Source organism: Pseudophryne corroboree, chromosome 8, assembly GCF_028390025.1.
Source record: "Pseudophryne corroboree isolate aPseCor3 chromosome 8, aPseCor3.hap2, whole genome shotgun sequence".
Taxonomy (NCBI): Eukaryota; Metazoa; Chordata; class Amphibia; order Anura; family Myobatrachidae; genus Pseudophryne; species Pseudophryne corroboree.
The window spans coordinates 344,106,571-344,133,911 of NC_086451.1; the positions used below are offsets into that span (position 1 = coordinate 344,106,571).

At 48.4% G+C, this 27,341-nt stretch overlaps 1 protein-coding gene across 2 annotated transcripts in view; it reads right to left on the reverse strand.

The window, feature by feature from the left end:
- HPRT1 (hypoxanthine phosphoribosyltransferase 1) overlaps positions 1 to 27,341 on the reverse strand; it is a 180,002-nt gene that overhangs the window by 50,558 nt on the left and 102,103 nt on the right. For both annotated transcript variants that reach the window (XM_063937471.1, XM_063937470.1), the window contains exon 3: positions 10,259 to 10,442. In XM_063937471.1, coding sequence (XP_063793541.1) covers positions 10,259 to 10,442 — 184 coding nt within the window. The remainder of the gene's footprint in view (positions 1 to 10,258; positions 10,443 to 27,341) is intronic.

A 27,341-nucleotide genomic window follows, 5' to 3' on the forward strand; every position in this document is an offset into this window, starting at 1 on the left:
CCTGAATGCCGAACCTGCGGTCTTCTAGAAGGTGAGCACTCTGCAGCCACCACAGGAGAGATACCCTGGCTCTGGGGGACAGGGTGATCAACTGATGAATTTGTGGATGTGACCAGGACAACTTGTCCAGTAGGTCCCATTGGAAAGTCCTCGCATGGAACCTGCCGAAGGGAATGGCTTCGTATGATGCCATCATCTTTCCCAGGACTCGAGTGCAGTAATGCACTGACACCTGTTTTGGCTTTAATAGGTTCCTGACCAGAGTCATGAGTTCCTGAGCTTTTTCTATCGGAAGATAAACCCTTTTCTGGTCAGTATCCAGAATCATGCCCAAGAAGGTCAGACGAGTCGTAGGAACCAACTGCGACTTCGGGATATTGAGAATCCAGCCGTGTTGCTGTAAAACCTTCAGTGAAAGTGAGACGCTGTTCAGCAACTGCTCTCTTCATCTCGCTTTTATGAGGAGATCGTCCAAGTACGGGATAATTGTGACACCTTGCTTGCGCAGAAGCACCATCATTTCCGCCATTACCTTGGTGAAAATCCTCGGGGGCGTGGAAAGCCCAAACGGCAACTTCTGAAATTGGTAATGACAATCCTGTACCGCAAATCTCAGGTACGCCTGATGAGGTGGATAAATGGGAACATGAAGGTAGGCATCCTTTATGTCCAGAGATACCATAAAATCCCCCCCTTCCATGCTGGCGATGACCGCTCTTAGCGATTCCATCTTGAACTTGAACCTTTTCAAGTATAGGTTTAGAGATTTTAAATCTAAAATGGGTCTGACCGAACCGTCCGGTTCCGGGACTACAAACAGGGTTGAGTAATATCCCCTCCCTTGTTGAAGCAGGGGAACCTTGACCACCACCTGTTGAAGATACAATTTGTGAATTGCATTTAACACTATCTCCCTTTCCGGGGGAGAAGCTGGTAGGGCCGATTTGAAAAACCGTCGAGGAGGCACCTCTTCGAATTCCAGCTTGTAACCCTGAGAAACAATTTCTATTCCACCTGTGAGTGAACTCAGATGTGGCTGAAAACTCGAAGACGTGCCCCCACTGGGGAGGACTCCTTTAGCGGAGCCCCAGCGTCATGCGGTGGATTTTGTAGAGGCCGGGGAGGACTTCTGTTCCTGAGAACTAGCTGTGTTGTGCAGCTTTTTCCCTCTGCGCTTACCTCTGGCAAGAAAGGACGCACCTCGGACTTTCTTGTTTCTTTGTGATCGAAAGGACTGCATTTGATAATGTGGCACTTTCTTAGGCTGTGAGGGAACATAAGGCAAAAAATTTGATTTACCAGCTGTAGCTGTGTGGAGACCAGGTCCGAGACACCTTCCCCAAACAATTCCTCGCCCTTGTAAGGTAAAACCTCCATATGCCTCTTTGAGTCGGCATCACCTATCCATTGCCGGGTCCATAGGACTCGTCTAGCAGAAATCGACATAGCGTTGATTCTAGAACCCAGTAGACTGATGTCCCTTTGAGCATCTCTCATATATAAGACAGCATCTTTTATATGCCCTAGAGTCAATAAAACGATATCCTTATCTAGGGTCTCAATTTCCACTGATAAGGTATCTGTCCATGCTGCTACAGCGCTACAAACCCAGGCCGACGCAAATCGCCGGTCTGAGTAAGGTACCAGAATGCGTGTAAATGGACTTCAAGGTAACCTCCTGCTTGCGGTCAGCAGGATCCCTGAGGGTAGCTGTATCTTGGGATGGCAGCGCTACCTTTTTGGATAAGCGTGTCAATGCTTTGTCCACCCTAGAGGAGGATTCCCACCGTATCCTGGTGGTCATTCCGAGTTGTTCGCTCACAAGCTGCTTTTAGCAGCTTTGCACACGCTTAGCCGCCGCCTACTGGAAGTGAATCTTAGCATAGTAGATTTGCGAACGAAAGATTAGCAGATTTGCGAATAGACAGTTCTTAGCAGTTTCTGAGTAGCTTGAGACTTACTCTGCCACTGCGATCAGTCAGTTATGTTCCTGGTTTGACGTCACAAACACACCCAGCGTTCGCCCAGACACTACCCCGTTTCTTCAGCCACTCCCGCGTTTTTCCCAGAAACGGCAGCGTTTATTCACACACCCCCATAAAACGGCCAGTTTCCGCCCAGAAACACCCACTTCCTGTCAATCACATTACGATCACCAGAACGAAGCAAAAACCTCGTAATGCCGTGAGTGAATTACCAAACTTCTTAACAAATTTACTTGGCGCAGTGCGAACATTGCGCATGCGCAAGTAGCGGAAAATCGCTGCGATGCGAAGAATATTACCGAGCGAACAACTCGGAATGAGGGCCCCTGTCCGTTGGCGGGAAAGGATACGCCATAAGAATCCTTTTGGGAATCTGCAGTTTTTTGTCTGGAGATTCCCAAGCTTTTTCACATAATTCGTTCAACTCATGTGAGGGGGGACAGGTTTCTTTCCTTTATACATGTGTACCCTCGTGTCAGTGACAGGGGGTTCCTCTGTGATATGCAAAACATCTTTCATTGCAATAATCATATATCGAATACATTTTAGCCAATTTTGGCTGTAACTTTGCATCATCGTAGTCGACACTGGAGTCAGAATCCGTGTCGGTATCTGTGTCTACTATTTGGGATAGTGGGCGCTTTTGAGACCCCGAAGGTCCCTGCGACATAGGGACAGACATGGGTTGACTCCCTGGCTGTTCCCTAGCTTCCGCTTTGTCTAATCTTTTGTGCAATAAATTTACATTAGCACTTAAAACATTCCACATATCCATCCAGTCAGGTGTCGGCGTTGTCGACGGAGACACCACATTCATTTGCTCCCCCTTTTCCCTAGGAGAGCCTTCTACCTCAGACATGTCGACACACACGTACCGACACACCACACACTCAGGGAATCCTCTTATCTGAAGACAGTTCCCCCACAAGGCCCTTTGGAGAGACAGAGAGAGTATGCCAGCACACATCCAGCGCTATATGACCCAGGAAAAAACACAATAAATATATGTTTACCAAGTAGCGCTGTTTATATATATATATATATAATAAGATTTTACTCACCGGTAAATCTATTTCTCGTAGTCCGTAGTGGATGCTGGGAACTCCGAAAGGACCATGGGGAATAGCGGCTCCGCAGGAGTCTGGGCACAACTAAAAGAAAGCTTTTAGACTACCTGGTGTGCACTGGCTCCTCCCACTATGACCCTCCTCCAAGCCTCAGTTAGGATACTGTGCCCGGAAGAGCTGACACAATAAGGAAGGATTTTGAATCCCGGGTAAGACTCATACCAGCCACACCAATCACACCGTACAACACGTGATACCATATCCAGTTAACAGTATGAAACAAAACTGAGCCTCTCAACAGATGGCTCATAACAATAACCCGTTATTAAACAATAACTATGTACAATTATTGCAGACAATCCGCACTAGGGACGGGCGCCCAGCATCCACTACGGACTACGAGAAATAGATTTACCGGTGAGTAAAATCTTATTTTCTCTAACGTCCTAGTGGATGCTGGGAACTCCGAAAGGACCATGGGGATTATACCAAAGCTCCCAAACGGGCGGGAGAGTGCGGATGACTCTGCAGCACCGAATGAGAGAACTCAAGGTCCTCCTCAGCCAGGGTATCAAATTTGTAGAATTTTGCAAACGTGTTTGCCCCTGACCAAGTAGCAGCTCGGCAAAGTTGTAAAGCCGAGACCCCTCGGGCAGCCGCCCAAGATGAGCCCACCTTCCTTGTAGAATGGGCTTTAACTGATTTAGGACGCGGCAGTCCAACCGCAGAATGCGCCAGCTGAATTGTGCTACAAATCCAGCGAGCAATAGTCTGCTTAGAAGCAGGAGCACCCAGTTTGTTGGATGCATACAGGATAAATAGCGAGTCAGTTTTCCTGACTCCAGCCGTCCTGGAAACATACATTTTCAAGGCCCTGACTACGTCCAGCAACTTGGAATCCTCCACGTTACTAGTAGCCGCAGGCACTACAATAGGTTGGTTCAAGTGAAAAGCTGATACCACCTTAGGGAGAAACTGGGGAAGAGTCCTCAATTCTGCCCTATCCATATGGAAAATCAGATAAGGGCTTTTGCATGACAAAGCCGCCATTTCTGAAACACGCCTGGCCGAAGCCAAGGCCAATAACATGACCACTTTCCACGTGAGATATTTAAGATCCACGGTCTTCAGTGGTTCAAACCAATGTGATTTTAGGAAATTCAACACCACGTTGAGATCCCAGGGTGCCACTGGAGGCACAAAAGGGGTCTGAATATGCAGCACTCCTTTTACAAATGTCTGAACTTCAGGTAGTGAAGCTAGTTCTTTTTGGAAGAAAATCGACAGAGCCGATATCTGCACCTTAATGGAGCCTAATTTTAGGCCCATAGACACTCCTGTCTGTAGGAAGTGCAGAAATCGACCCAGCTGAAATTCCTCTGTTGGGGCCTTATTGGCCTCACACCAAGCAACATATTTCCGCCATATGCGGTGATAATGTTTTACAGTTACATCTTTCCTGGCTTTAATCAGCGTAGGAATTACATCCTCCGGAATGCCTTTCTCCTTTAGGATCCGGTGTTCAACCGCCATGCCGTCAAACGCAGCCGCGGTAAGTCTTGGAACAGACAGGGCCCCTGCTGCAGCAGGTCCTGTCTGAGCGGCAGAGGCCATGGGTCCTCTGAGATCATCTCTTGAAGTTCCGGGTACCACGCTCTTCTTGGCCAATCCGGAACCACGAGAATAGTCCTTACTCCTCGTTTTCTTATTATTCTCAGTACCTTTGGTATGAGAGGCAGAGGAGGGAACACATAAACCGACTGGTACACCCACAGTGTCACTAGAGCGTCCACCGCTATCGCCTGAGGGTCCCTTGACCTGGCGCAATATCTCTCTAGTTTTTTGTTTAGGCGGGACGCCATCATGTCCACCTGTGGCCGTTCCCAACGATTTACAATCAGTGTGAAGACTTCTGGATGAAGTCCCCACTCTCCCGGGTGGAGATCGTGTCTGCTGAGGAAGTCTGCTTCCCAGTTGTCCACTCCCGGAATGAACACCGCTGACAGTGCTAACACGTGATTTTCCGCCCATCGGAGAATCCTTGTGGCTTCTGCCATCGCCGTCCTGCTTCTTGTGCCGCCCTGTCGGTTTACATGGGCGACTGCCGTGATGTTGTCTGATTGGATCAGTACCGGCTGGTTTTGAAGCAGGGATTTTGCCTGACTTAGGGCATTGTAAATGGCCCTCAGTTCTAGAATATTTATGTGTAGGGAAGTCTCCTGACTCAACCATAATCCTTGGAAGTTTCTTCCCTGTGTGACTGCCCCCCAGCCTCGAAGGCTGGCATCCGTGGTCACCAGGACCCAGTCCTGTATGCCGAATCTGCGGCCCTCTAGAAGATGAGCACTCTGCAGCCACCACAGTAGAGACACCCTGGTTCTTGGAGACAGGGTTATTAGCCGATGCATCTGAAGATGCGATCCGGACCATTTGTCCAACAGGTCCCACTGAAAGATTCTGGCATGGAACCTGCCGAAAGGAATTGCTTCGTAAGAAGCCACCATCTTTCCCAGGACTCGCGTGCAGTGATGCACCGACACCTGTTTTGGTTTCAGGAGGTTTCTGACTAGAGACGACAGCTCCATGGCTTTTTCCTCTGGGAGAAACACTTTTTTCTGGACTGCGTCCAGAATCATTCCCAGGAACAGTAGACGTGTCGTCGGAACCAGCTGTGACTTTGGAATATTTAGAATCCAACCGTGCTGGTGTAGCACCTCCTGAGATAGTGCTACTCCTACCAACAACTGCTCCTTGGATCTCGCCTTTATTAGGAGATCGTCCAAGTATGGGATAATTAAAACTCCCTTTTTTCGAAGGAGTATCATCATTTCCGCCATTACCTTGGTAAACACCCTCGGTGCCGTGGACAGACCAAACGGCAGCGTCTGGAATTGGTAATGGCAATTCTGTACCGCAAATCTGAGGTACTCCTGGTGAGGATGGTAAATGGGGACATGCAGGTAAGCATCCTTGATGTCCAGGGATACCATGTAATCCCCCTCGTCTAGACTTGCAATAACCGCCCTGAGCGATTCCATCTTGAACTTGAATTTTTTTATGTATGTGTTCAAGGATTTAAAATTTAAAATGGGTCTCACCGAACCATCCGGTTTCGGTACCACAAACAGTGTGGAATAGTAACCCCGTCCTTGTTGAAGTAGGGGCACCTTGACTATCACCTGCTGGGAATACAGCTTGTGAATTGCCTCTAACACAGCCTCCCTGTCCGAGGGAGTTGCTGGCAAGGCTGATTTGAGGAAACGGCGGGGGGGAGACGCCTCGAATTCCAGCTTGTACCCCTGAGATACTACTTGAAAGATCCAGGGATCCACCTGTGAGCGAGCCCACTGATCGCTGAAATTTTTGAGGCGGCCCCCCACCGTACCTGGCTCCGCCTGTGGAGCCCCACCGTCATGCGGCGGACTTGGAAGAAGCGGGGGAGGACTTTTGCTCCTGGGAACTAGCTGTTTGTTGCAGCCTTTTTCCCCTACCTCTGCCTCTGGACAGAAAAGACCCGCCTTTTCCTCGCCTGTTTTTCTGGGTCCGAAAGGACTGTACCTGATAAAACGGCGCTTTTTTAGGCTGTGAGGGAACATGGGGTAAAAATGCTGACTTCCCAGCTGTCGCTGTGGAAACGAGGTCCGAGAGATCATCCCCGAATAACTCCTCACCCTTATAAGACAAAACTTCCATGTGCCTTTTGGAATCTGCATCCCCTGTCCACTGCCGGGTCCATAAGCCTCTCCTAGCAGAAATGGACAATGCACTTATTTTAGATGCCAGCCGGCAGATCTCCCTCTGTGCATCTCTCATGTATAAGACTGAGTCTTTTATATGCTCTATGGTTAGCAGAATAGTGTCCCTGTCTAGGGTGTCAATATTTTCTGACAGGGAATCTGACCACGCAGCGGCAGCACTGCACATCCATGCTGACGCAATAGCTGGTCTAAGTATAATGCCTGTGTGTGTATATATAGACTTCAGGATTGCCTCCTGTTTTCTATCCGCAGGCTCCTTCAGGGCGGCCGTATCCGGAGACGGAAGTGCCACCTTTTTAGACAAACGTGTGAGCGCTTTATCCACCCTAGGAGGTGTTTCCCAACGTGCCCTATCCTCTGGCGGGAAAGGGAACGCCATTAGTAATTTTTTTGAGATTATCAATCTTTTATCAGGGAAAGCCCACGCTTCTTCACACACTTCATTTAATTCTTCAGATGGGGGAAAAACTACGGGTAGTTTTTTCTCCCCAAACATAATACCCTTTTTTGTGGTACCTGGGTTTAAATCTGAAATGTGTAACACCTCTTTCATTGCCTCAATCATGCAGCGAATGGCCTTAGTGGACATTAGATTAGACTCATCGTCGTCGACACTGGTATCAGTATCCGTGTCGACATCTGGGTCTGCCATCTGAGGTAGCGGGCGTTTTAGAGCCCCTGATGGCCTTTGAGACACCTGGGCAGGCACAAGCTGAGAAGCCGGCTGTCCCGCATTTGGCATGTCGTCAAATTTTTTGTGTAAGGAGTCGACACTTGCACGTAATTCCTTCCATAAAACCATCCACTCAGGTGTCTGCCCCGCAGGGGGTGACATCACTTCTACAGGCATCTGCTCCGCCTCCACATAATTTTCCTCCTCAAACATGTCGACACAGCCGTACCGACACACCGCACACACACCGGGAATGCTCTAAACAGAGGACAGGACCCCACAGAAGCCCTTTGGGGAGACAGAGAGAGAGTATGCCAGCACACACCAGAGCGCTATATACTGCAGGGACTAACTGAATTATGTCCCCTATAGCTGCTATAATATTTACTGCGCCTAAATTTAGTGCCCCCCCTCTCTTTTTTACCCTTTTTCTGTAGTGTAGACTGCAGGGGAGAGCCAGGGAGCTTCCTTCCAGCGGAACGGTGAGGGAAAAATGGCGCCAGTGTGCTGAGGGGGATAGCTCCGCCCCTTTTTCGCGGACTATTCTCCCGCTTTTTTAAGGATTCTGGCAGGGGTAATTATCACATATATAGCCTCTGGGGCTATATATTGTGATTGTTTTGCCAGCCAATGTGTTTTTATTGCTGCTCAGGGCGCCCTTCCCCCCCCCAGCGCCCTGCACCCTCAGTGACCGAAGTGTGAAGTGTGTATGAGAAGCAATGGCGCATAGCTGCAGTGCTGTGCGCTACCTTGGAGAAGACAGAAGTCTTCATGCCGCCGATTTTCCGGACTTCTTCTTGCTTCTGGCTCTGTAAGGGGGACGGCGGCGCGGCTCCGGGACCGAACACCAAGGCCAGTTCCATGCGGTCGGTCCCTCTGGAGCTAATGGTGTCCAGTAGCCTAAGAAGCCCAAGCTAGATGCAAGCAGGTAGGTTCGCTTCTTCTCCCCTTAGTCCCTCGTTGCAGTGAGCCTGTTGCCAGCAGGTCTCACTGTAAAATAAAAAACCTAAAATATACTTTCTTCTAAGAGCTCAGGAGAGCCCCTAGTGTGCATCCAGCTCGGCCGGGCACAAAAATCTAACTGAGGCTTGGAGAAGGGTCATAGTGGGAGGAGCCAGTGCACACCAGGTAGTCTAAAAGCTTTCTTTTAGTTGTGCCCAGACTCCTGCGGAGCCGCTATTCCCCATGGTCCTTTCGGAGTTCCCAGCATCCACTAGGACGTTAGAGGAATATATATATATATATATATATATATATATATATATATATATATATATATATATATATATATATATATATATATATTCGCCAAATTATGTGCCCCCCCCTTCTTTAAAACCCTCTTTCACTGTGGAATAAGCAGGGGAGTGTCCGGGGAGCTTCCCCTCAGCGCTGTGCTGTGGCGAAAATGGCGCTGGTGAGTGCTGAGGAAGAAGCCCCGCCCCCTTGGCGGCGGGCTTCTGTCCCGCTCAAATATACTAAAAACTGGCGGGGGCTCTTTAAATATATATATATATATATATATATAGGTTGGCTGGATGGCTGCACTCAGAGACTTGTACTCACGTTAAGTAGGGAACTTTTATTCAAGTATACTTGAATAAAAGTTCCCTACTTAACGTGAGTACAAGTCTCTGAGTGCCGCCATCCAGCCAACCTGTATTTGAGGATTATGTCCTTGTGGAGGGCACCGGAGCATATACAAAGTTACAATCACTAGTGCCGGATGTTCTCGTTTGTTATATATATATATTTTTTTTTGCCAAAGAGAGGTTCATATGCTGCCCAGGGCGCCCCCCCTGCGCCTTGCACCCTTACAGTGACTGCCGTGTGTGAGGTGTATGGGAGCAATGGCTCACAGCTTTACTGCTGTGCGTTACCTCAGTGAAGATCATGAAGTCTTCTGCCGCCTCTGAAGTCTTCTTTTCTTCTCATACTAACCCGGCTTCTATCTTCCGGCTCTGCGAGGAGGACGGCGGCGCGGCTCTGGGACGGACGGCGAGGGTGAGACCTGCGTACCGATACCTCTGGAGCTAATGGTGTCCAGTAGCCTAAGAAACAGAGCCTAGCATTAAAGTAGGTCTGTTTCTCTCCCCTCAGTCCCTCGATGCAGGGAGTCTGTTGCCAGCAGGCTCCCTGAAAATAAAAAACCTAACAAATATACTTTCTGACAGGAAACTCAGGAGAACTCCCTGTAATGCACCCAGTCTCCTCTGGGCACAGTAGTAAACTGAGGTCTGGAGGAGGGGCATAGAGTGAGGAGCCAGTGCACACCCATACCTAAAGTCTTTCTTAAAGTGCCCATGTCTCCTGCGGAGCCCGTCTATCCCCATGGTCCTTACGGAGTCCCCAGCATCCTCTAGGACGTAAGAGAAAGTAAGTCTATAAAAATAAAATAATAAAAGCTTCAGGCTGCTTTATCTACAGCAGCCCTGTGACCATGCGGCTTCCTGCCGCACCAAGCAAAAAAACTGATCTGACTGAGTCAGTGGGCGGGATTATATGGGGGAGCCCCGATGCATCCTGGGAGGCCAGAAAGCTCGTGACCGTGTTGGTGCCATTTCCGCTGTCGCTCAACCATATCCCAATGTTATCTTGTGGATAATCCTGTGGACCCAGCCAGAGAAAGATAAACTAGAGAACATTTCCATTAGTATGAAATAAAGAGATGTGCCTTAGTTAGGGAGGGGGTTTGATCTAGATACGTTTGAGATTGCAATTCATTATTTCGTCACTAGATGGCAGTAACAGATACAATGATTCGGCTTTACTTACATAGTAGCTTTTTAGCCTAATAAAGTCTACAGTCATAGGAATCGACCGGTCGCTGTTCCGATTCAGTGCCTTGATATAGTCCAACAGGTCAGCAAAGAACTTGTAGCCACCCTTGAGGACACAGAGTGCGACTATGTGGTGACCTCCCATGTCTTTCATGATATCTCGGGCTAGCCTTTCTGTCCTGTTTAATAAAAAGAAAAAACCACAAGATGAGTAATATTTCCCACTCACAAAAATAATATGCTGCTGGTCTAAATGAAAAAGAAAAGTTAAGTTTTTTCACTGGAAGAACGAATCCGTTGTACAAAACACACACTAGTATGCTGTTAGCACCTATATACTTTGTCTTTATCATAGTGACAGCTACCTAGAGCCTTCAGTTTATTATCAGCTAGGGAAGAGTGGGGGTCATTCCAACCCGTTCGCACACAGCGGTTTTTCGCTGCGGTGCGGAATGCGCGGCGGCCGCTGTGCGCGACATTGCCCGGCGACACAGAGGTCGCCGGGTTACATCGCGGCTACCGACGGAAGCGGTCGCAGAGGCGACCGCTAAGAAGATTGACAGGAAGGAGGCGTGGCAGGGCGGATCCGGACCGTTGGAGACCGTTTTCGGGGAGTGGTGAGTAAAATGCAGGCGTGTCCAGGACAACGGAAGGCGGAGGTGTGACGTCAAAGCCAGGCCCATCATCGCTGGAACCATCGCACAGGGTAAGTAGGTATAGGCCTAGTCTACTTCTGCTTGAATTTTTTTTAGCTTAGCAGGGCTGCACAAGCGATTGCAGCCCTGCTAAGCTAAAATAAAATCCCCCATAGGCGTAGACTATTGATCGCAGCAGCAGCTAAAAGTTGCCGGCTGCAATCAACTCGGAATGACCACCAGTATCCGTTACAGGTTACTGAAAGTATGTCCTAAAGCAGTGACTCTCAAACTTATTTTAATCACGGCGTCCTCGAGTATCAGAATTTGTTTCACGGCACCCCTAGGCCAAAAGTTTCTTATTGAGAAATTTCACATCACCAATGCCGGATCCCACCCGGGAATTGGAAACGGGTCCTTCTTGGGTGGGATACGGCAATGGAACCAAACAGGAGGCTTAATGACCCAGCAATTTGGGGGCGAAGCAGGCAGCGGGGGTGGAGCTGATAGATGAGCGCATCTCCGCAACGCCTCTCCCTATGTAGTGAACGGATCCCGGGTCGCATCGACCCGGGAGCCCGTTTACGCTGCCACTGATCCGGTGTTCAACCCGGGAATAACACTGCTTTATTCCCGGGTTGAATCATCGGGTCAGGCGACCTGGGAATTCGATCACGGCCCTTTCACACCACACACCAACCCGTGTCAACCCGGCAATATGTCGGGTCATAACCAGGTTATTTGTTCAGTGTGAAAGAGGTATATGTCATTCATCTTATGGGGAAGTGTTGTCTGGATAATAAATCTTTTTAGAAGAGCTGCTGTACCTCTATCACAGACTAGAAACTTCCGATCAGTGTTATACCAGCATTGTGCACTGTATCAGACTAAAAATAGGTAGCTAGCTCAATAGCGGTGATTGGCTCATTTATGCACACAGCGCACCAGAATCCTCTATAAATAATGGCTACAATGTGTCTTCACATATTGCCCAAAAATATAGCAGCTTTTCAGGGGTATAAATACTGAAACATTTGAATCCTTTGTCTGCACAAGCAGAACGTTATAGACCAATATTCCATGAATATAGTTAGAACACAACACGCAATTAGATACTAGGGTTATCAGCATACTGGATCCTAGAGGCATTTGCTCACTGGTTATTGTGGTTATAAACACAGATTAAGCAGTGGTTAGCATTGCTTCCTAACAATGCTGGGCCATCTATTCTGACCTGGATTCAGTTCTCGGACATTCTCTTTGTAATATGTCTAATAAAAGGCATATTTTATTGCAATAAAATGTTCCACTTTGCGTAAAATAAAATGAAAACACTACAGGTGAGATGTAATAGTCTGCAAGAGTCTGTCTGGGATTATTGTAGAGAAAGAAGGATTTGAGCAACAGACAGTCCGAGATTACTGGATGATCTTGGGCCTTTTTGTTTTTTAAAGCTGCAGTCAGTCAATTACCAAAGAATGACTTCTGCTTTAAAAAAACGTCCGAGATTGGCCGGCATCCCGCGCCTCCGGCAATCTCTGACACTAATACATTGCGCCTTATGTCTCTACCAAAACTTCATAAATTGTTCATGCCGGATGAATCTCTTCCGCTACTATTGGGATCTCATAGAAACATGCCAAATAATGATCTTATTCATTTTGCTAGGATCATTGAGCATCACCTCCACATTCCCATTCAGGGTACTGATGCTATAATACTGCAGGGTAACATCCGGGTATAACACCTCGTGCTGCTCTTTGATAAACATTTAAAAAAAAAAAAAAAATTCTAAAAAAGCATAAAGGCGCAGCTAATTACAAATCTTAAAACATCTCTCATTAGTCCGATTTTGGACAGGTGTTCATTTTCAGTGTTTCCATAGGATGTAATTTCTTGGAGTGACAATGGTCTGCAGATACGTTTACCATATATTCTCCAATGAGAAGAACCTTGGCTAAATAAACGTTTTCATTTCTTACAGGTTATCGCAACTGGATAGTAAGTGGAGAAAAAACAAGAGCAGAATATCCACACAATAAAACGGCTCAGATTGGAAAATATGGAATACACATCACAAAAGGCATATTACGGGACATGACCATTTACATAACAGCTAGCACTGTGAGCAGGAACATTCTAGGTAAAGACGGAAAGGATTCGACATTTCAGTATTCAATTTGCGGCCAAATCCGATAAGATTTGCCTGTTTCCGACAATGCCAATGCAACATTTTAAAAGTTGGATTTACACTGTCGGAAACGGGGCTAAAACCGGTCTGATTTGGCCGCGAATCTGCCAAAACATGTGGATCCGCGGCTAATCCGCCAATCCACATGCTTTCCGACAAGTCAGATTTTCTGATTTGTCGGATAAACGGGAGTTTGACTGAATAGGTCGAATATGGATTCGACCTTACACTCCTGTTTTTCTGACAAGTCGGAAAATTCAACTTCAACTGAATACACCCAAGCCAATGAAACGCAGGAACCATATGCATTTATTAAAGTGCATGCAAGCACCACTCTGTGTACAGTCTATACACAGACTATATATTTTTTTTAGTTGTAGTTATTGCACTGCCTATTCCATTTCTGATTGTGCAGACACAGCTGCTCCCAGCCTGCTGGAAAATGATTTGACCAGTCTGTGGATTATGTTTCCATGTAGATCTCCTGTTCCCATAATATACTGTCATATGCTAAATATCGTAGCACACTACAGCATTAAAGTGCTAGGTTTGCCTATAATGTGCTATAGATCTAGCATATCACAGTGCATCAGAGAAGCAGGAGAGCTGTATGGAAAAACACATTTATCAGCACTGGAATCCCTGGGAGGGGGACTAATAGACAAATGCGGAAAACTTATAATTTGGCTGATGCAACATTTTAAACAACTCACAGTAAGAACGTGCGCTGTGACATACTGAAGCAGTAGGAGAGCTGTTAAAATTATGTAAAATCAAAACACCCCCAAGCTGGGTACTGCCATGTAGAGGCACCACGGTCACACAGATACCAAGAAGCTTCACGCTGACTAGGCAGCTGGAGGATCCATGTAAAGAAAGAGAATGCAGACATGCATTAAGCAAAAGAGGTTCTATCTAAGGCCCAGTAAAATTACCGCTGTGTTCCACACAGTAATAGTGCTGTTAAGGTATCAAGACAGACATCATACACCAGACTCCAGTCCACCACAGCTTATTAGCCGATCTGCTAGGCTGTCATCCTTCTTGATACTTTAACAATGGTGCACAAAACTTTGATTTAGTCTCTTTGTCCCTCCTCTGTAGACTGGGGACCGCAACAGGGAAATCATTTACTGGTGCACAAAACAATCTAAATATTCAGGTCAATCACGGTTGCAAACTTGAACACTCTGGCAACTGGGATTTTAGCCCCAATCTGCACAATAAATCAGTAATGCAGAACATAGCTACAATTTTAACAAGCAGGTCAAAGTTGTCATTGCCTAATGGGTCCTACACACTGCGCGATATTAGTGAAAGATATGAACGATCTCGTTCATTAATGAACGAGATACCGTTCATATCTTTCAGTGTGGAGGCACCAGCGATGAACGATGCACGGCCCCATGCTCGTTCATTGCTGGTGCCCCGTCGCCTGTGCATGCAGGCCAATATGGACGATCTCGTCCATATTTGCCTGCACTTCCATGGAGCCACGTGACGGGGTGAGTGAAGTTTCTTCACTCCCCCCGTCACTGCCCCCTCGCCGCCGTGTCACCCGTCGGCCGTATCCACCATCAGGCACGGCGGCGGATCGCGCAATGTGTAGGGCCCATAACAGTGATAATCAAGAACACAAGGAATAAACAGACTAAAAGAACATGCTGCAGTTAATTATCAAGCAATATATTCAATAATGTTCCCATACAAAACTATGTATGACCTAGAGACGGAGGAATGTGAAAAAGATGGCGCTACTGTGCCTATGTAAATGGAAGTATAGTGAATGGTAGGAAAAAAATTATACTTATCCTAAGGTAAATTAGGACAACTTGGACTCCTTGATCAAAACAGGTATCCTCTCTGTGTAATGTTACACAGTGAGCTCATGGATACACGGAAAACATAATAAAAAATCATGTGTAGAAAAATAAGATTTTAAACCTACCGGTAAATCTTTTTCTCCTAGTCCGTAGAGGATGCTGGGGACTCCGTAAGGACCATGGGGAATAGACGGGCTCCGCAGGAGACATGGGCACTAAAAAAGAACTTTAGGTATGGGTGTGCACTGGCTCCTCCCTCTATGCCCCTTCTCCAGACCTCAGTTAGAGAAACTGTGCCTAGAGGAGACGTACAGTACGAGGAAAAGATTTTGGAAATCCAAGGGCAAGATTCATACCAGCCACACCAATCACACCGTATAACATGGGATATACGAACCAGTCAACAGTGTGAAACAAAACAGTATCAGTCCAAGACTGATCCAAACTGAAACATAACCCTTATGTAAGCAACAACTATATACAAGTCTTGCAGGATGTTGTCCGCACTGGGACGGGCGCCCAGCATCCTCTACGGACTAGGAGAAAAAGATTTACCGGTAGGTTTAAAATCTTATTTTCTCTTACGTCCTAGAGGATGCTGGGGAATCCGTAAGGACCATGGGGATTATACCAAAGCTCCAAAACAGGCGGGAGAGTGCGGATGACTCTGCAGCACCGAATGAGCAAACATGAGGTCCTCCTCAGCCAAGGTATCAAACATCTAGAATTTTGCAAAAGTGTTTGAACCTGACCAAGTCGCCGCTCGGCAAAGTTGTAATGCCGAGACGCCTCGGGCAGCCGCCCAAGAAGAGCCCACCTTCCTAGTGGAATGGGCCTTAACCGAATTCGGTAACGGCAATCCAGCCGTAGAATGAGCCTGCTGAATCATGTTACAGATCCAGCTAGCAATAGTCTGCTTAGAAGCAGGAGCGCCAACTTTGTTGGCTGTATACAGGATAAACAGGGCCTCTGTTTTCCTAACCCGAGCCGTCCTGGCCACATAAATTTTCAATGCCCTGACCACATCCAGGGACTCGGAATCCTCCACGTTCCTTGTAGCCACAGGCACCACAATAGGTTGGTTCATATGAAAAGAAGAAACCACCTTAGGCAAAAATTGAGGACGAGTCCGCAACTCAGCTCTATCCACATGGAAAATCAGATAAGGGCTTTTGTGAGACAAAGCCGCCAACTCCGACACTCGCCGCGCCGAAGCCAAGGCCAATAACATGATCACCTTCCAAGTGAGATACTTCAATTCAACTGTTTGAAGAGGTTCAAACCAGTGAGACTTAAGAAACCGTAACACCACGTTAAGGTCCCATGGTGCCACTGGAGGCACAAAAGGAGGCTGGATATGCAGCACCCCTTTCACGAAAAGTGTGGACTTCTGGAAGAGAAGTCAATTCCTTTTGAAAGAAAATGGATAGGGCCCAAATCTGAACCTTAATGGAGCCTAACTTTAGGCCCAAATTCACTCCAGTTTGCAGGAAGTGGAGAAAACGGCCCAGATGGAATTCTTCCGGAGGAGTAGTCTCGGCTTCGCACCAAGACACATACTTCCTCCAGATACAGTGATAATGTTTCGATGTCACCTCCTTCCTAGCCTTTATCAGAGTAGGAATGACCTCACCTGGAATGCCCTTCTCCGCTAGGATCCTGCGTTCAACCGCCATGCCGTCAAACGCAGTTGCAGTAAGTCCTGGAACAGACAGGGCCCTTGTTGTAACAGGTCTTCCCTGAGAGGAAGAGGCCACGGATCTTCTGTGAGCATTTCCTGCAGATTCGGATACCAGGCCCTTCGAGGCCAATCTGGAACACTGAGAATTGTCTGAATCCCTCTTCGTCTTATGATTCTCAGTATCTTTGAGATGAGAGGAAAACGAGGGAACACATAGACCGACTGAAACACCCACGGTTTCACCAGTGCGTCCACTGCAACCGCCTGAGGGTCCCTTGACCTGGCGCAATATCTCAGAAGTTTCTTGTTGAGGCGTGTAGCCATCATGTCTATTTGAGATAGTCCCCACTGACTTGCAATCTCTGCGAAGACTTCCTGATGAAGTCCCCACTCTCCTGGATGCAGATCGTGTCTGCTTAGGAAGTCTGCTTGCCAGTTGTCCACTCCCGGAATGAAGACTGCTGTCAGAGCGCTTACATGACTCTCCGCCCATCGAAGAATCTTTGAGGCTTCTGCCATTGCCACTCTGCTCCTTGTGCCGCCTTGGCGGTTTACATGAGCCACTGCTGTGATGTTGTCTGACTGAATCAGAACCGGTAGACCTCGAAGTAAAGTCTCCGCTTGACGAATGCCGTTGTATATGGCCCTTAATTCCAGTACGTTGATGTGTAGACAAGCCTCCTGGCTTGACCACAGACCTTGGAAGTTTCTTCCCTGTGTGACTGCTCCCCATCCTCGGAGGCTCGCGTCCGTGGTTACCAGAACCCAGTCCTGAATGCCGAACCTGCAACCCTCTAGAAGGTGAGCACTCTGCAGCCATCACAGGAGAGATACCCTGGCCCTGGGGGACAGGCGGATCATCTAATGAATCTGTAGATGTGACCCGGACCACTTGTCCAGAAGGTCCCACTGAAAAGTCCTTGCATGGAACCTGCCGAATGGAATAGCCTCGTAATACGCCACCATTTTTCCCAGAACTCGAGTGCAGTGATGTACCGACACCCTGTCTGGCTTTAACAGGTCTCTGACCAAGCTCTGAAGTTCCTGAGCCTTTTCCATCGGGAGAAAGACCTTCTTTTGTTCCGTGTCCAGAATCATGACTAAGAAAGGCAATCGGGTCGTTGGAACTAACTGTGACTTCGGTAGATTGAGAATCCAACCGTGTTGTTGCAACACCCTCAGGGAGAGTGATACGCTGTCCAGCAACTGTTCTCTCGATCTCGCTTTTATCAGGAGATCGTCCAAGTATGGGATAATTGTGACCCCCTGCTTGCGCAGGAGCACCATCATTTCCGCCATTAATTTGGTAAAAATCCTCAGGCCGTGGAAAGCCCAAACGGCAACGTCTGAAATTGGTAATGACAATCCTGCACAACAAATCTCAGGAACGCCTGATGAGATTGATATATGGGGACATGAAGGTATGCATCCTTTATGTCTAGGGACACCATATAATCTCCCCCTTCCAGGCTTGCGATGACCGCTCTGAGCGATTCCATCTTGAACTTGAACCTCTTTAAGTATAGGTTTAAGGATTTTAAATTCAGAATGGGTCTGATCGAACCGTCTGGTTTCGGGACCACAAACAGGGTTGAGTAATAGCCCATCCCCCGCTGCAGCAGGGGAACTTTGACCACCACTTGTTGAAGGCACAACTTTTGAATTGCTGCCAAAACTACCTCCCTCTCTGGGGAAGAAGTCGGCAGGGCCGATTTGAAAAACCGGGGAGGAGGCACCTCTTCGAATTCCAGCTTGTACCCCTGGGAAACAATGTCTATTGCCCAGGGATCCACCTGAGAGTGAACCCAGACTTGGCTGAAAAGACGAAGACGTGCCCCCACTGGAGCGGACTCCCCCAGCGGAGCCCCAGCGTCATGCGGTGGATTTAGTAGAAGCCGGGGAGGACTTCTGTTCCTGGGAACTGGCTGTAGCTGGCAGCTTTTTCCCCTTGCCCTTACCTCTGGCAGGAAAGGAAGATCCCCGAGCTCTCTTGGATTTATGCGACCGAAAGGACTGCATCTGATAATGTGGCGCTTTCTTAGGCTGTGAGGAAACATAAGGTAAAAAAGCTAATTTACCTGCCGTAGCCGTGGAAACTAGGTCCGTGAAGCCTTCCCCAAACAGTTCCTCACCCTTGTAAGGCAAAACCTCCATATGCCGTTTCGAGTCGGCATCACCCGTCCACTGTCGGGTCCACAGTGCTCGCCTGGCAGAAATCGCCATAGCGTTCGCTCTGGATCCCAGTATGCCCACATCCCTCTGAGCCTCTCTCATATAAAGGATCGCATCCTTATTATGGCCCAGGGTCAACAAAATAGTTTCCTTATCAACCGTATCAATATCAGCAGATAAGGTATCAGTCCACGCTATTACAGCGCTACAAACCCAAGCCGACGCTATTGCCGGCCTGAGTAATGTACCAGTATGTGTGTAAATTGACTTCAAGGTAGTCTCCTGCTTGCGATCAGCAGGATCCCTGAGGGTTACGGTATCCTGAGACGGCAGCGCCACCTTTTTGGAAAGGCGCGTCAACGCTTTGTCCACCCTTGGGGAGGATTCCCACCGTATCCTGTCCTTGATCGGGAAAGGATACGCCATAAGAATCCTTTTGGGAATCTGCAGTTTCTTGTCTGGAGTTTCCCAAGCACTTTCAAACAACTCATTTAATTCAAAAGAAGGTGGAAAAGTAACCTCAGGCTTCTTTTCTTTAAACATGTGGACCCTTGGATTAGGTACAGCGGGGTCATCTATAATATGCAGCACATCCTTTATAGCAATAACCATATAATGAATACTCTTTGCCAATTTTGGCTGCAACCTCGCATCATCACAATCTACACTGGATTCAGAATCCGTGTCGGTTTCTGTGTCTACTACTGGAGAAAGTGGGCGTTTTTGAGACCCATTTAAAACATTCCACATATCCAACCAGTCCTGTGTCGGCGTTGCCGACGGAGACACCACACCCATGCGCTCCACCTCATCCCTAGGAGAGCCTTCCGCTTCAGACATGCTGACACTGCACACACTCAGGGAAATCTCTAATCTGGAGATAGATCCCCCACAAGCCCTTCTTTAAAACCCTCGGTCACCGGTGATCAGCAGGGGAGAGTCCGGGGAGCCAGCTTCTCAGCGTGTGCTGTGGAGAAAAGGGCGCTGGTGAGTGCTGTGGAACAAGCTCCGCCCCCCTCAGTGGCGGGCTTCGGTCCCGCTCTTTTAAACAAACTGGCGGGGAATTCTCATAAATAACACCAAATAAAGTGTATATATCTATATAGCCAGTCCTAGAGGTATAACATTGCTGCCCAGGGCGCCCCCCCTGCGCCCAACAGTGTGCACTGTGTGTGTTGTGTGGGAGCAATGGCGCGCAGCGTTACCGCTGTGCGTTACCTAGGTGAAGCTCTGAAGTCTTCTGCCTTCCTATACTCACCCGGCTTCTATCTTCCGGCTCTGCGAGGAGGACGGCGGCGCGGCTCCGGGACGAACCGCTAGGGGAGACCTGCGTTCTGACTCCCTCTGGAGCGAATGGTGTCCAGTAGCCTAAGAAGCAGAGCCTATCACTTAAGTAGGTCTGCTTCTCTCTCCTCAGTCCCACGATGCAGGGAGCCTGTTGCCAGCAGGTCTCACTGAAAATAAAAAACCTAACAATATACTTTCTTTCAGGAAGCTCAGGAGAGCTCCCTGTAGTGCACCCAGTCTCCTCTGGGCACAGTATTAAACTGAGGTCTGGAGGAGGGGCATAGAGGGAGGAGCCAGTGCACACCCATACCTAAAGTTCTTTTTAGAGCCCATGTCTCCTGCGGAGCCCGTCTATTCCCCATGGTCCTTACGGAGACCCCAGCATCCTCTAGGACATAAGAGAAACGTTATCTCAGGTTTCTTTTCTTTATACATACAGACCCTTTTATCAGGGATAGCTGGGTCCTCTGTGATATGTAATACATCTTTCACCGCCACAATCATGTACTGAATGCTTTTTGGCAATTTTGGGTCTAACCTGGAATCGCTATAGTCGACACTGGAATCAATGTCCATGTCGGTATCAGTGTCTGCCAATGGGTCAACGTACGTTTTTGTGACCCTGAGGGGACCTGACTTTGGAATAACATATCCTCCACAGATTTCTTCCATGCCTGGGTCTGCGACTCAGACTTATCTAGCCTCTTACTAATAAGAGCCACATTAGCATTCAAGGCGTTCAACACATTCACCCAATCAGGCGTCGGCGGTGCCGACAGGGTCACCCCCGCAGCCGCCTGTGTCCCCAATACAGCCTCCTCCTGGGAAGAGCCTTCAGCCTCAGACATGTCAACACTCGTGCACCAAACACCCACAGACACACCGGGCATATAGGGGAAAGACCCACAGTAAAGTCTGTTAGAGAGACACAGAAGGGATTGGCCAGCTCACAATTGCCAAGACAATGTCAAACCTATAGCGCTTATATTATTTATATATAAATAATAAGATTTTACTCACCGGTAAATCTATTTCTCGTAGTCCGTAGTGGATGCTGGGACTCCGTAAGGACCAAGGGGGATAGCGGCTCCGCAGGAGACTGGGCACAACTAAAGAAAGCTTTAGGACTACCTGGTGTGCACTGGCTCCTCCCCCTATGACCCTCCTCCAGAACTTAGTTAGGATACTGTGCCCGGAAGAGCTGACACAATAAGGAAGGATTTTGAATCCTGGGTAAGACTCATACCAGCCACACCAATCACACCGTATAACTCGTGATACTATACCCAGTTAACAGTATGAATAATAACGGAGCCTCTCAACAGATGGCTCAACAATAACCCTTTAGTTAAACAATAACTATATACAAGTATTGCAGACAATCCGCACTTGGGATGGGCGCCCAGCATCCACTACGGACTACGAGAAATAGATTTACCGGTGAGTAAATTCTTATTTTCTCTGACGTCCTGAGTGGATGCTGGGACTCCGTAAGGACCATGGGGATTATACCAAAGCTCCCAAACGGGCGGGAGAGTGCGGATGACTCTGCAGCACCGAATGGGCAAACTCTAGGTCCTCCTCAGCCAGGGTGTCAAACTTGTAGAATTTAGCAAAAGTGTTTGACCCCGACCAAGTAGCTGCTCGGCAAAGTTGTAGAGCCGAGACCCCTCGGGCAGCCGCCAAAGAAGAGCCCACCTTCCTCGTGGAATGGGCTTTCACTGATTTAGGATGCGACAGTCCAGCCGCAGAATGTGCAAGCTGAATCGTACTACAGATCCAGCGAGCAATAGTCTGCTGTGAAGCAGGAGCACCCAGCTTGTTGGGTGCATACAGGATAAACAACGAGTCAGTTTTCCTGACACTAGCTGTCCTGGAAACAAATTCTCAGGGCCCTGACTACGTCCAACAACTTGGAAGCCTCCAAGTCTTTAGTAGCAGCAGGCACCACGATAGGTTGGTTCAAATGAAAAGCTGATACCACCTTAGGGAGAAACTGGGGACGAGTCCTCAATTCTGCCCTATCCATATGGAGAATCAGATAAGGGCTTTTACATGACAAAGCCGCCAATTCTGACACACGCCTGGCCGAACCCAAGGCCAACAGCATGACCACTTTCCACGTGAGATATTTTAATTCCATGGTTTAAAGTGGCTCAAATCAATGTGACTTTAGGAAATCCAACACCACGTTGAGATCCCAAGGTGCCACTGTAAGCACAAAAGGAGGCTGAATATGCAGCACTCCCTTTACAAAAGTCTGAACTTCGACATCTGTCGACATCTGTGTCTGCCATCTGAGGTAGCGGGCGTTTTTTGAGCCCCTGATGGCCTTTGAGACGCCTGGGCAGGCGCGGGCTGAGAAGCCGGCTGTCCCACAGCTGTTACGTCATCCAGCCTTTTATGTAAGGAGTTGACACTGTCGGTTAATACCTTCCACCTATCCATCCACTCTGGTGTCGGCCCCACAGGGGGCGACATCACATTTATCGGCATCTGCTCCGCCTTCCACGTAACCTTCCTCATCAAACATGTCGACACAGCCGTACCGACACACCGCACACACACAGGGAATGCTCTGACTGAGGACAGGACCCCACAAAGTCCTTTGGGGAGACAGAGAGAGAGTATACCAGCACACACCAAAGCGCTATATAATACAGGGATTCACACTTCCCACAGTGATTTTTCCCTTATAGCTGCTATAATACACAATTTAGCGCCTAAATTTAGTGCCCCCCCTCTCTTTTTAACCCTCTGAGCCTGAAAACTACAGGGGAGAGCCTGGGGAGCTGTCTTCCAGCTGCACTGTGAAGAGAAAATGGCGCCAGTGTGCTGAGGGAGATAGCCCCGCCCCTGTTTCGGCGGACTTTCTCCCGCTTTTTATGGATCTCTGGCTGGGGTATTTTTCACATATATAGCCTCTAGGACTATATATTGTGATTAATTTGCCAGCCAAGGTGTTAATATTGCTGCTCAGGGCGCCGCCCCCCCCCCCCCCCAGCGCCCTGCACCCATCAGTGACCGGAGTGTGAGGTGTGCATGAGGAGCAATGGCGCACAGCTGCAGTGCTGTGCGCTACCTTGTTGAAGACCGAAGTCTTCTGCCGCCGATTTTCAGGACCATCTTCATGCCGCTATCCCCCTTGGTCCTTACGGAGTCCCAGCATCCACTTAGGACGTCAGAGAAATAAATATATTATATATATATATATATATATATATATATATATATATATATATATATATATATATATATAGCACCAATTGTATGCCTCCCCCCTCCGTTTTGCCCCTATGGTACTTGTCAGTGTGAGGAGGACCAGCGTCTCTGCAGCTTGAGGAGAAGAAATGGCGCTGTGAGGAAGAAACTCCGCTTCCGTAATGGCGCGCTTCTGTCCCGATTTTCCCCAATATTTATACTGGCGGGGGTCGGGACAGTGGCACTAATGTCCCCTCTTGCCAGTTGCTTAATGAGGATGTTTACAAGCTGCCTTCCCACCCCCCACCTCCTGCAGTGCTGTTTGTGTGGGAGCTCGGCAAGCTGCGTCTGCCTGCTGCGCGGTACCCCAGAAAAATGCCGTCAGTGATGCTGAAGTCTTCTTTACTTCGGTTACTCACCTGTCTTCTGACTTCTGGCTCTGTAAGGGGGTGACGGCAGGTTGTGGGAGCGAGCATCTGAGCGTACCCAGCGATCAAACCCTCAGGAGCAAATGGTGCCCTGTAGCCAGAAGCAGAGCCCTTGAACTCACTGGAAGTGGGTCATACTTCTCTCCCCTAAGTCCCACGAAGTAGGGGGACTGTTGCCAGCAGCCTCCCTGAAAATAAAAAACCTAACAAAAAATATGATTTTACTTACCGGTAAATCTATTTCTCGTAGTCCGTAGAGGATGCTGGGGACTCCGTAAGGACCATGGGGATAGACGGGCTCCGCAGGAGACATGGGCACTTTAAGAAAGAATTTAGTTCTTGGTGTGCACTGGCTCTCCCTCTATGCCCCTCCTCCAGACCTCAGTTAGAGAAACTGTGCCCAGAGGAGATGGACAGTACGAGGAAAGGATTTTGTTAATCCAAGGGCAAGATTCATACCAGCCACACCAATCACACCGTATAACTTGTGATAACTACCCAGTCAACAGTATGAAAACAACATATCATCAGTTCAAGACCGATGCAACTATAACATAACCCTTATTGAAGCAATAACTATATACAAGTATTGCAGAAGAAGTCCGCACTTGGGACGGGTGCCCAGCATCCTCTACGGACTACGAGAAATAGATTTACCGGTAAGTAAAATCTTATTTTCTCCAACGTCCTAGAGGATGCTGGGGACTCCGTAAGGACCATGGGGATTATACCAAAGCTCCCAAACTCTGCAGCACCGATTGAGCAAACATGAGATCCTCCTCAGCCAGGGTATCAAACTTGTAGAATTTTGCAAAAGTGTTTGAACCCGACCAAGTAGCAGCTCAACACAGCTGTAGTGCCGAGACCCCCCCCCGGGCAACCGCGCAAGAAGAGCCCACCTTCCTAATGGAATGGGCCTTAACCGATTTTGGTAACGGCAAACCAGCCGTAGAATGCGCTTGCTGAATCGTGTTACAAATCCAGCGAGCAATAGTTTGCTTTGAAGCAGGGGCACCAATCTTGTTGGATGCATACAGGACACACAGCGTTCCTGACTCTAGCCGTTCTGGCTACGTAAATTTTCAAAGCCCTGACCACATCAAGTAACTCGGAATCCTCCAAGTCACGTGTAGCCACAGGCACCACAATAGGTTGGTTCATATGAAAAGATGAAACCACTTTTGGCAGAAATTGCGAACGGGTCCGCAATTCTGCTCTATCCAAATGGAAAACCAAATAGGGGCTTTTATGTGACAAAGCCGCTAATTCAGACACTCGCCTAGCCGAAGCCAAGGCTAATAACATGACCACCTTCCACGTGAGATATTTCAACTCCACCGTTTTAAGTGGTTCAAACCAGTGTGACTTTAGGAAACTTAACACCACGTTAAGATCCCAAGGTGCCACCGGAGGCACAAAAGGAGGCTTAATATGCAGCACTCCCTTTACAAAAGTCTGAACTTCTGGGAGAGAAGCCAATTCTTTTTGAAAGAAAATGGATAGGGCCGAAATCTGGACCTTAATGGAACCTAATTTATCCAGAAGTCTTCATCCAGAAGTCTTCCAACTGTTGGTAAACCGTTGGGAAAGGCCACAGGTGGACACTAGAGCGTCCACAGCTATTGCCTGAGGGTCCCTTGACCTGGCGCAATATCTAGTTTTTTGTTTAGGCGGGACGCCATCATGTCCACCTGTGGCCTTTCCCAACGATTTACAATCAGCTGGAAGACTTCTGGATGAAGTCCCCACTCTCCCGGGTGGAGGTCGTGCCTGCTGAGGAAGTCTGCTTCCCAGTAGTCCACTCCCGGAATGAACACTGCTGACAGTGCTAACACGTGATTTTCCGCCCATCGGAGAATCCTTGTGGCTTCTGCCATTGCCGTCCTGCTTCTCGTGCCGCCCTGTCGGTTTACATGGGCGACCGCCGTGATGTTGTCTGACTGGATCAGTACCGGCTGGTTTTGAAGCAGGGTTTTTGCCTGACTTAGGGCATTGTAAATGGCCCTCAGTTCCAGAATATTTATGTGCAGGGAAGTCTCCTGACTTGACCATAGTCCTTCGAAGTTTCTTCCCTGTGTGACTGCCCCCCAGCCTCGAAGGCTGGCATCCGTGGTCACCAGGACCCAGTCCTGTATGCCTAATCTGCGGCCCTCTTGAAGATGAGCACTCTGCAGCCACCACAGCTGAGACACCCTTGTCCTTGGAGACAGGGTTATCAGCCGATGCATCTGAAGATGCGACCCGGACCACTTGTCCAACAGGTCCCACTGAAAGGTTCTTGCATGAAACCTGCCGAATGGAATTGCTTCGTAGGAAGCTACCATTTTTCCCAGGATCCGCGTGCAGTGATGCACCGACACCTGTTTTGGTTTTAGGAGGTCTCTGACTAGAGATGACAGCTCCTTGGCCTTCTCCTCCGGGAGAAACACTTTTTTCTGTTCTGTGTCCAGAACCATCCCCAGGAACAGTAGACGTGTCGTAGGGACCAGCTGTGACTTTGGAATGTTTAGAATCCAGCCGTGCTGTTGTAGCACCTCCCGAGATAGTGCTACCCCGACCAACAACTGCTCTCTGGACCTCGCCTTTATCAGGAGATCGTCCAAGTACGGGATAATTAAAACTCCCTTCTTTCGAAGGAGTATCATCATTTCGGCCATTACCTTGGTAAAGACCCTCGGAGCCGTGGATAGACCGAACGGCAACGTCTGGAATTGGTAATGACAATCCTGTACCACAAATCTGAGGTACTCCTGGTGAGGATGGTAAATGGGGACATGCAGGTAAGCATCCTTGATGTCCAGTGATACCATGTAATCCCCCTCGTCCAGGCTTGCAATAACCGCCCTGAGCGATTCCATCTTGAACTTTAATTTTTTTATATATGTGTTCAAGGATTTCAAATTTAAAATGGGTCTCACCGAACCGTCCGGTTTCGGTACCACAAACATTGTGGAATAGTAACCCCGTCCTTGTTGAAGTAGGGGTACCTTTACTATCACTTGTTGTGAATACAGCTTGTGAATTGCCTGTAACACTGCCTCCCTGCCTGAGGGAGTGGTTGGCAAGGCAGATTTGAGGAAACGGCGGGGGGAGACGTCTCGAATTCCAGCTTGTACCCCTGAGATACTATCTGAAAAATTCAGGGATCCACTCGTGAGCGAGCCCACTGATTGCTGAAATATTTGAGACGGGCCCCCACCGTACCTGGCTCCGCCTGTGGAGCCCCAGCGTCATGCTGTGGACTTAGAGGAAGCGGGGGAGGACTTTTGCTCCTGGGAACTGGCTGTATGCTGCAGCTTTTTTCCCCTACCTCTGCCTCTGGGCAGAAAAGACGCGCCTTTAACCCGCTTGCCCCTATTGGGCCGAAAGGACTGTACCTGATAATACGGTGCTTTCTTTGGCTGTGAGGGAACATGGGGTAAAAATGTAGACTTCCCAGCTGTTGCTGTGGAAACGAGGTCCGAGAGACCATCCCCGAACAACTCCTCACCCTTATAAGGCAGAACTTCCATGTGCCTTTTGGAATCTGCATCACCTGTCCACTGCCGAGTCCATAACCCTCTCCTGGCAGAAATGGACATTGCACTAATTTTTGATGCCAGCCGGCAAATATCCCTCTGTGCATCCCTCATGTATAAAAGTGCATCTTTTATATGCTCT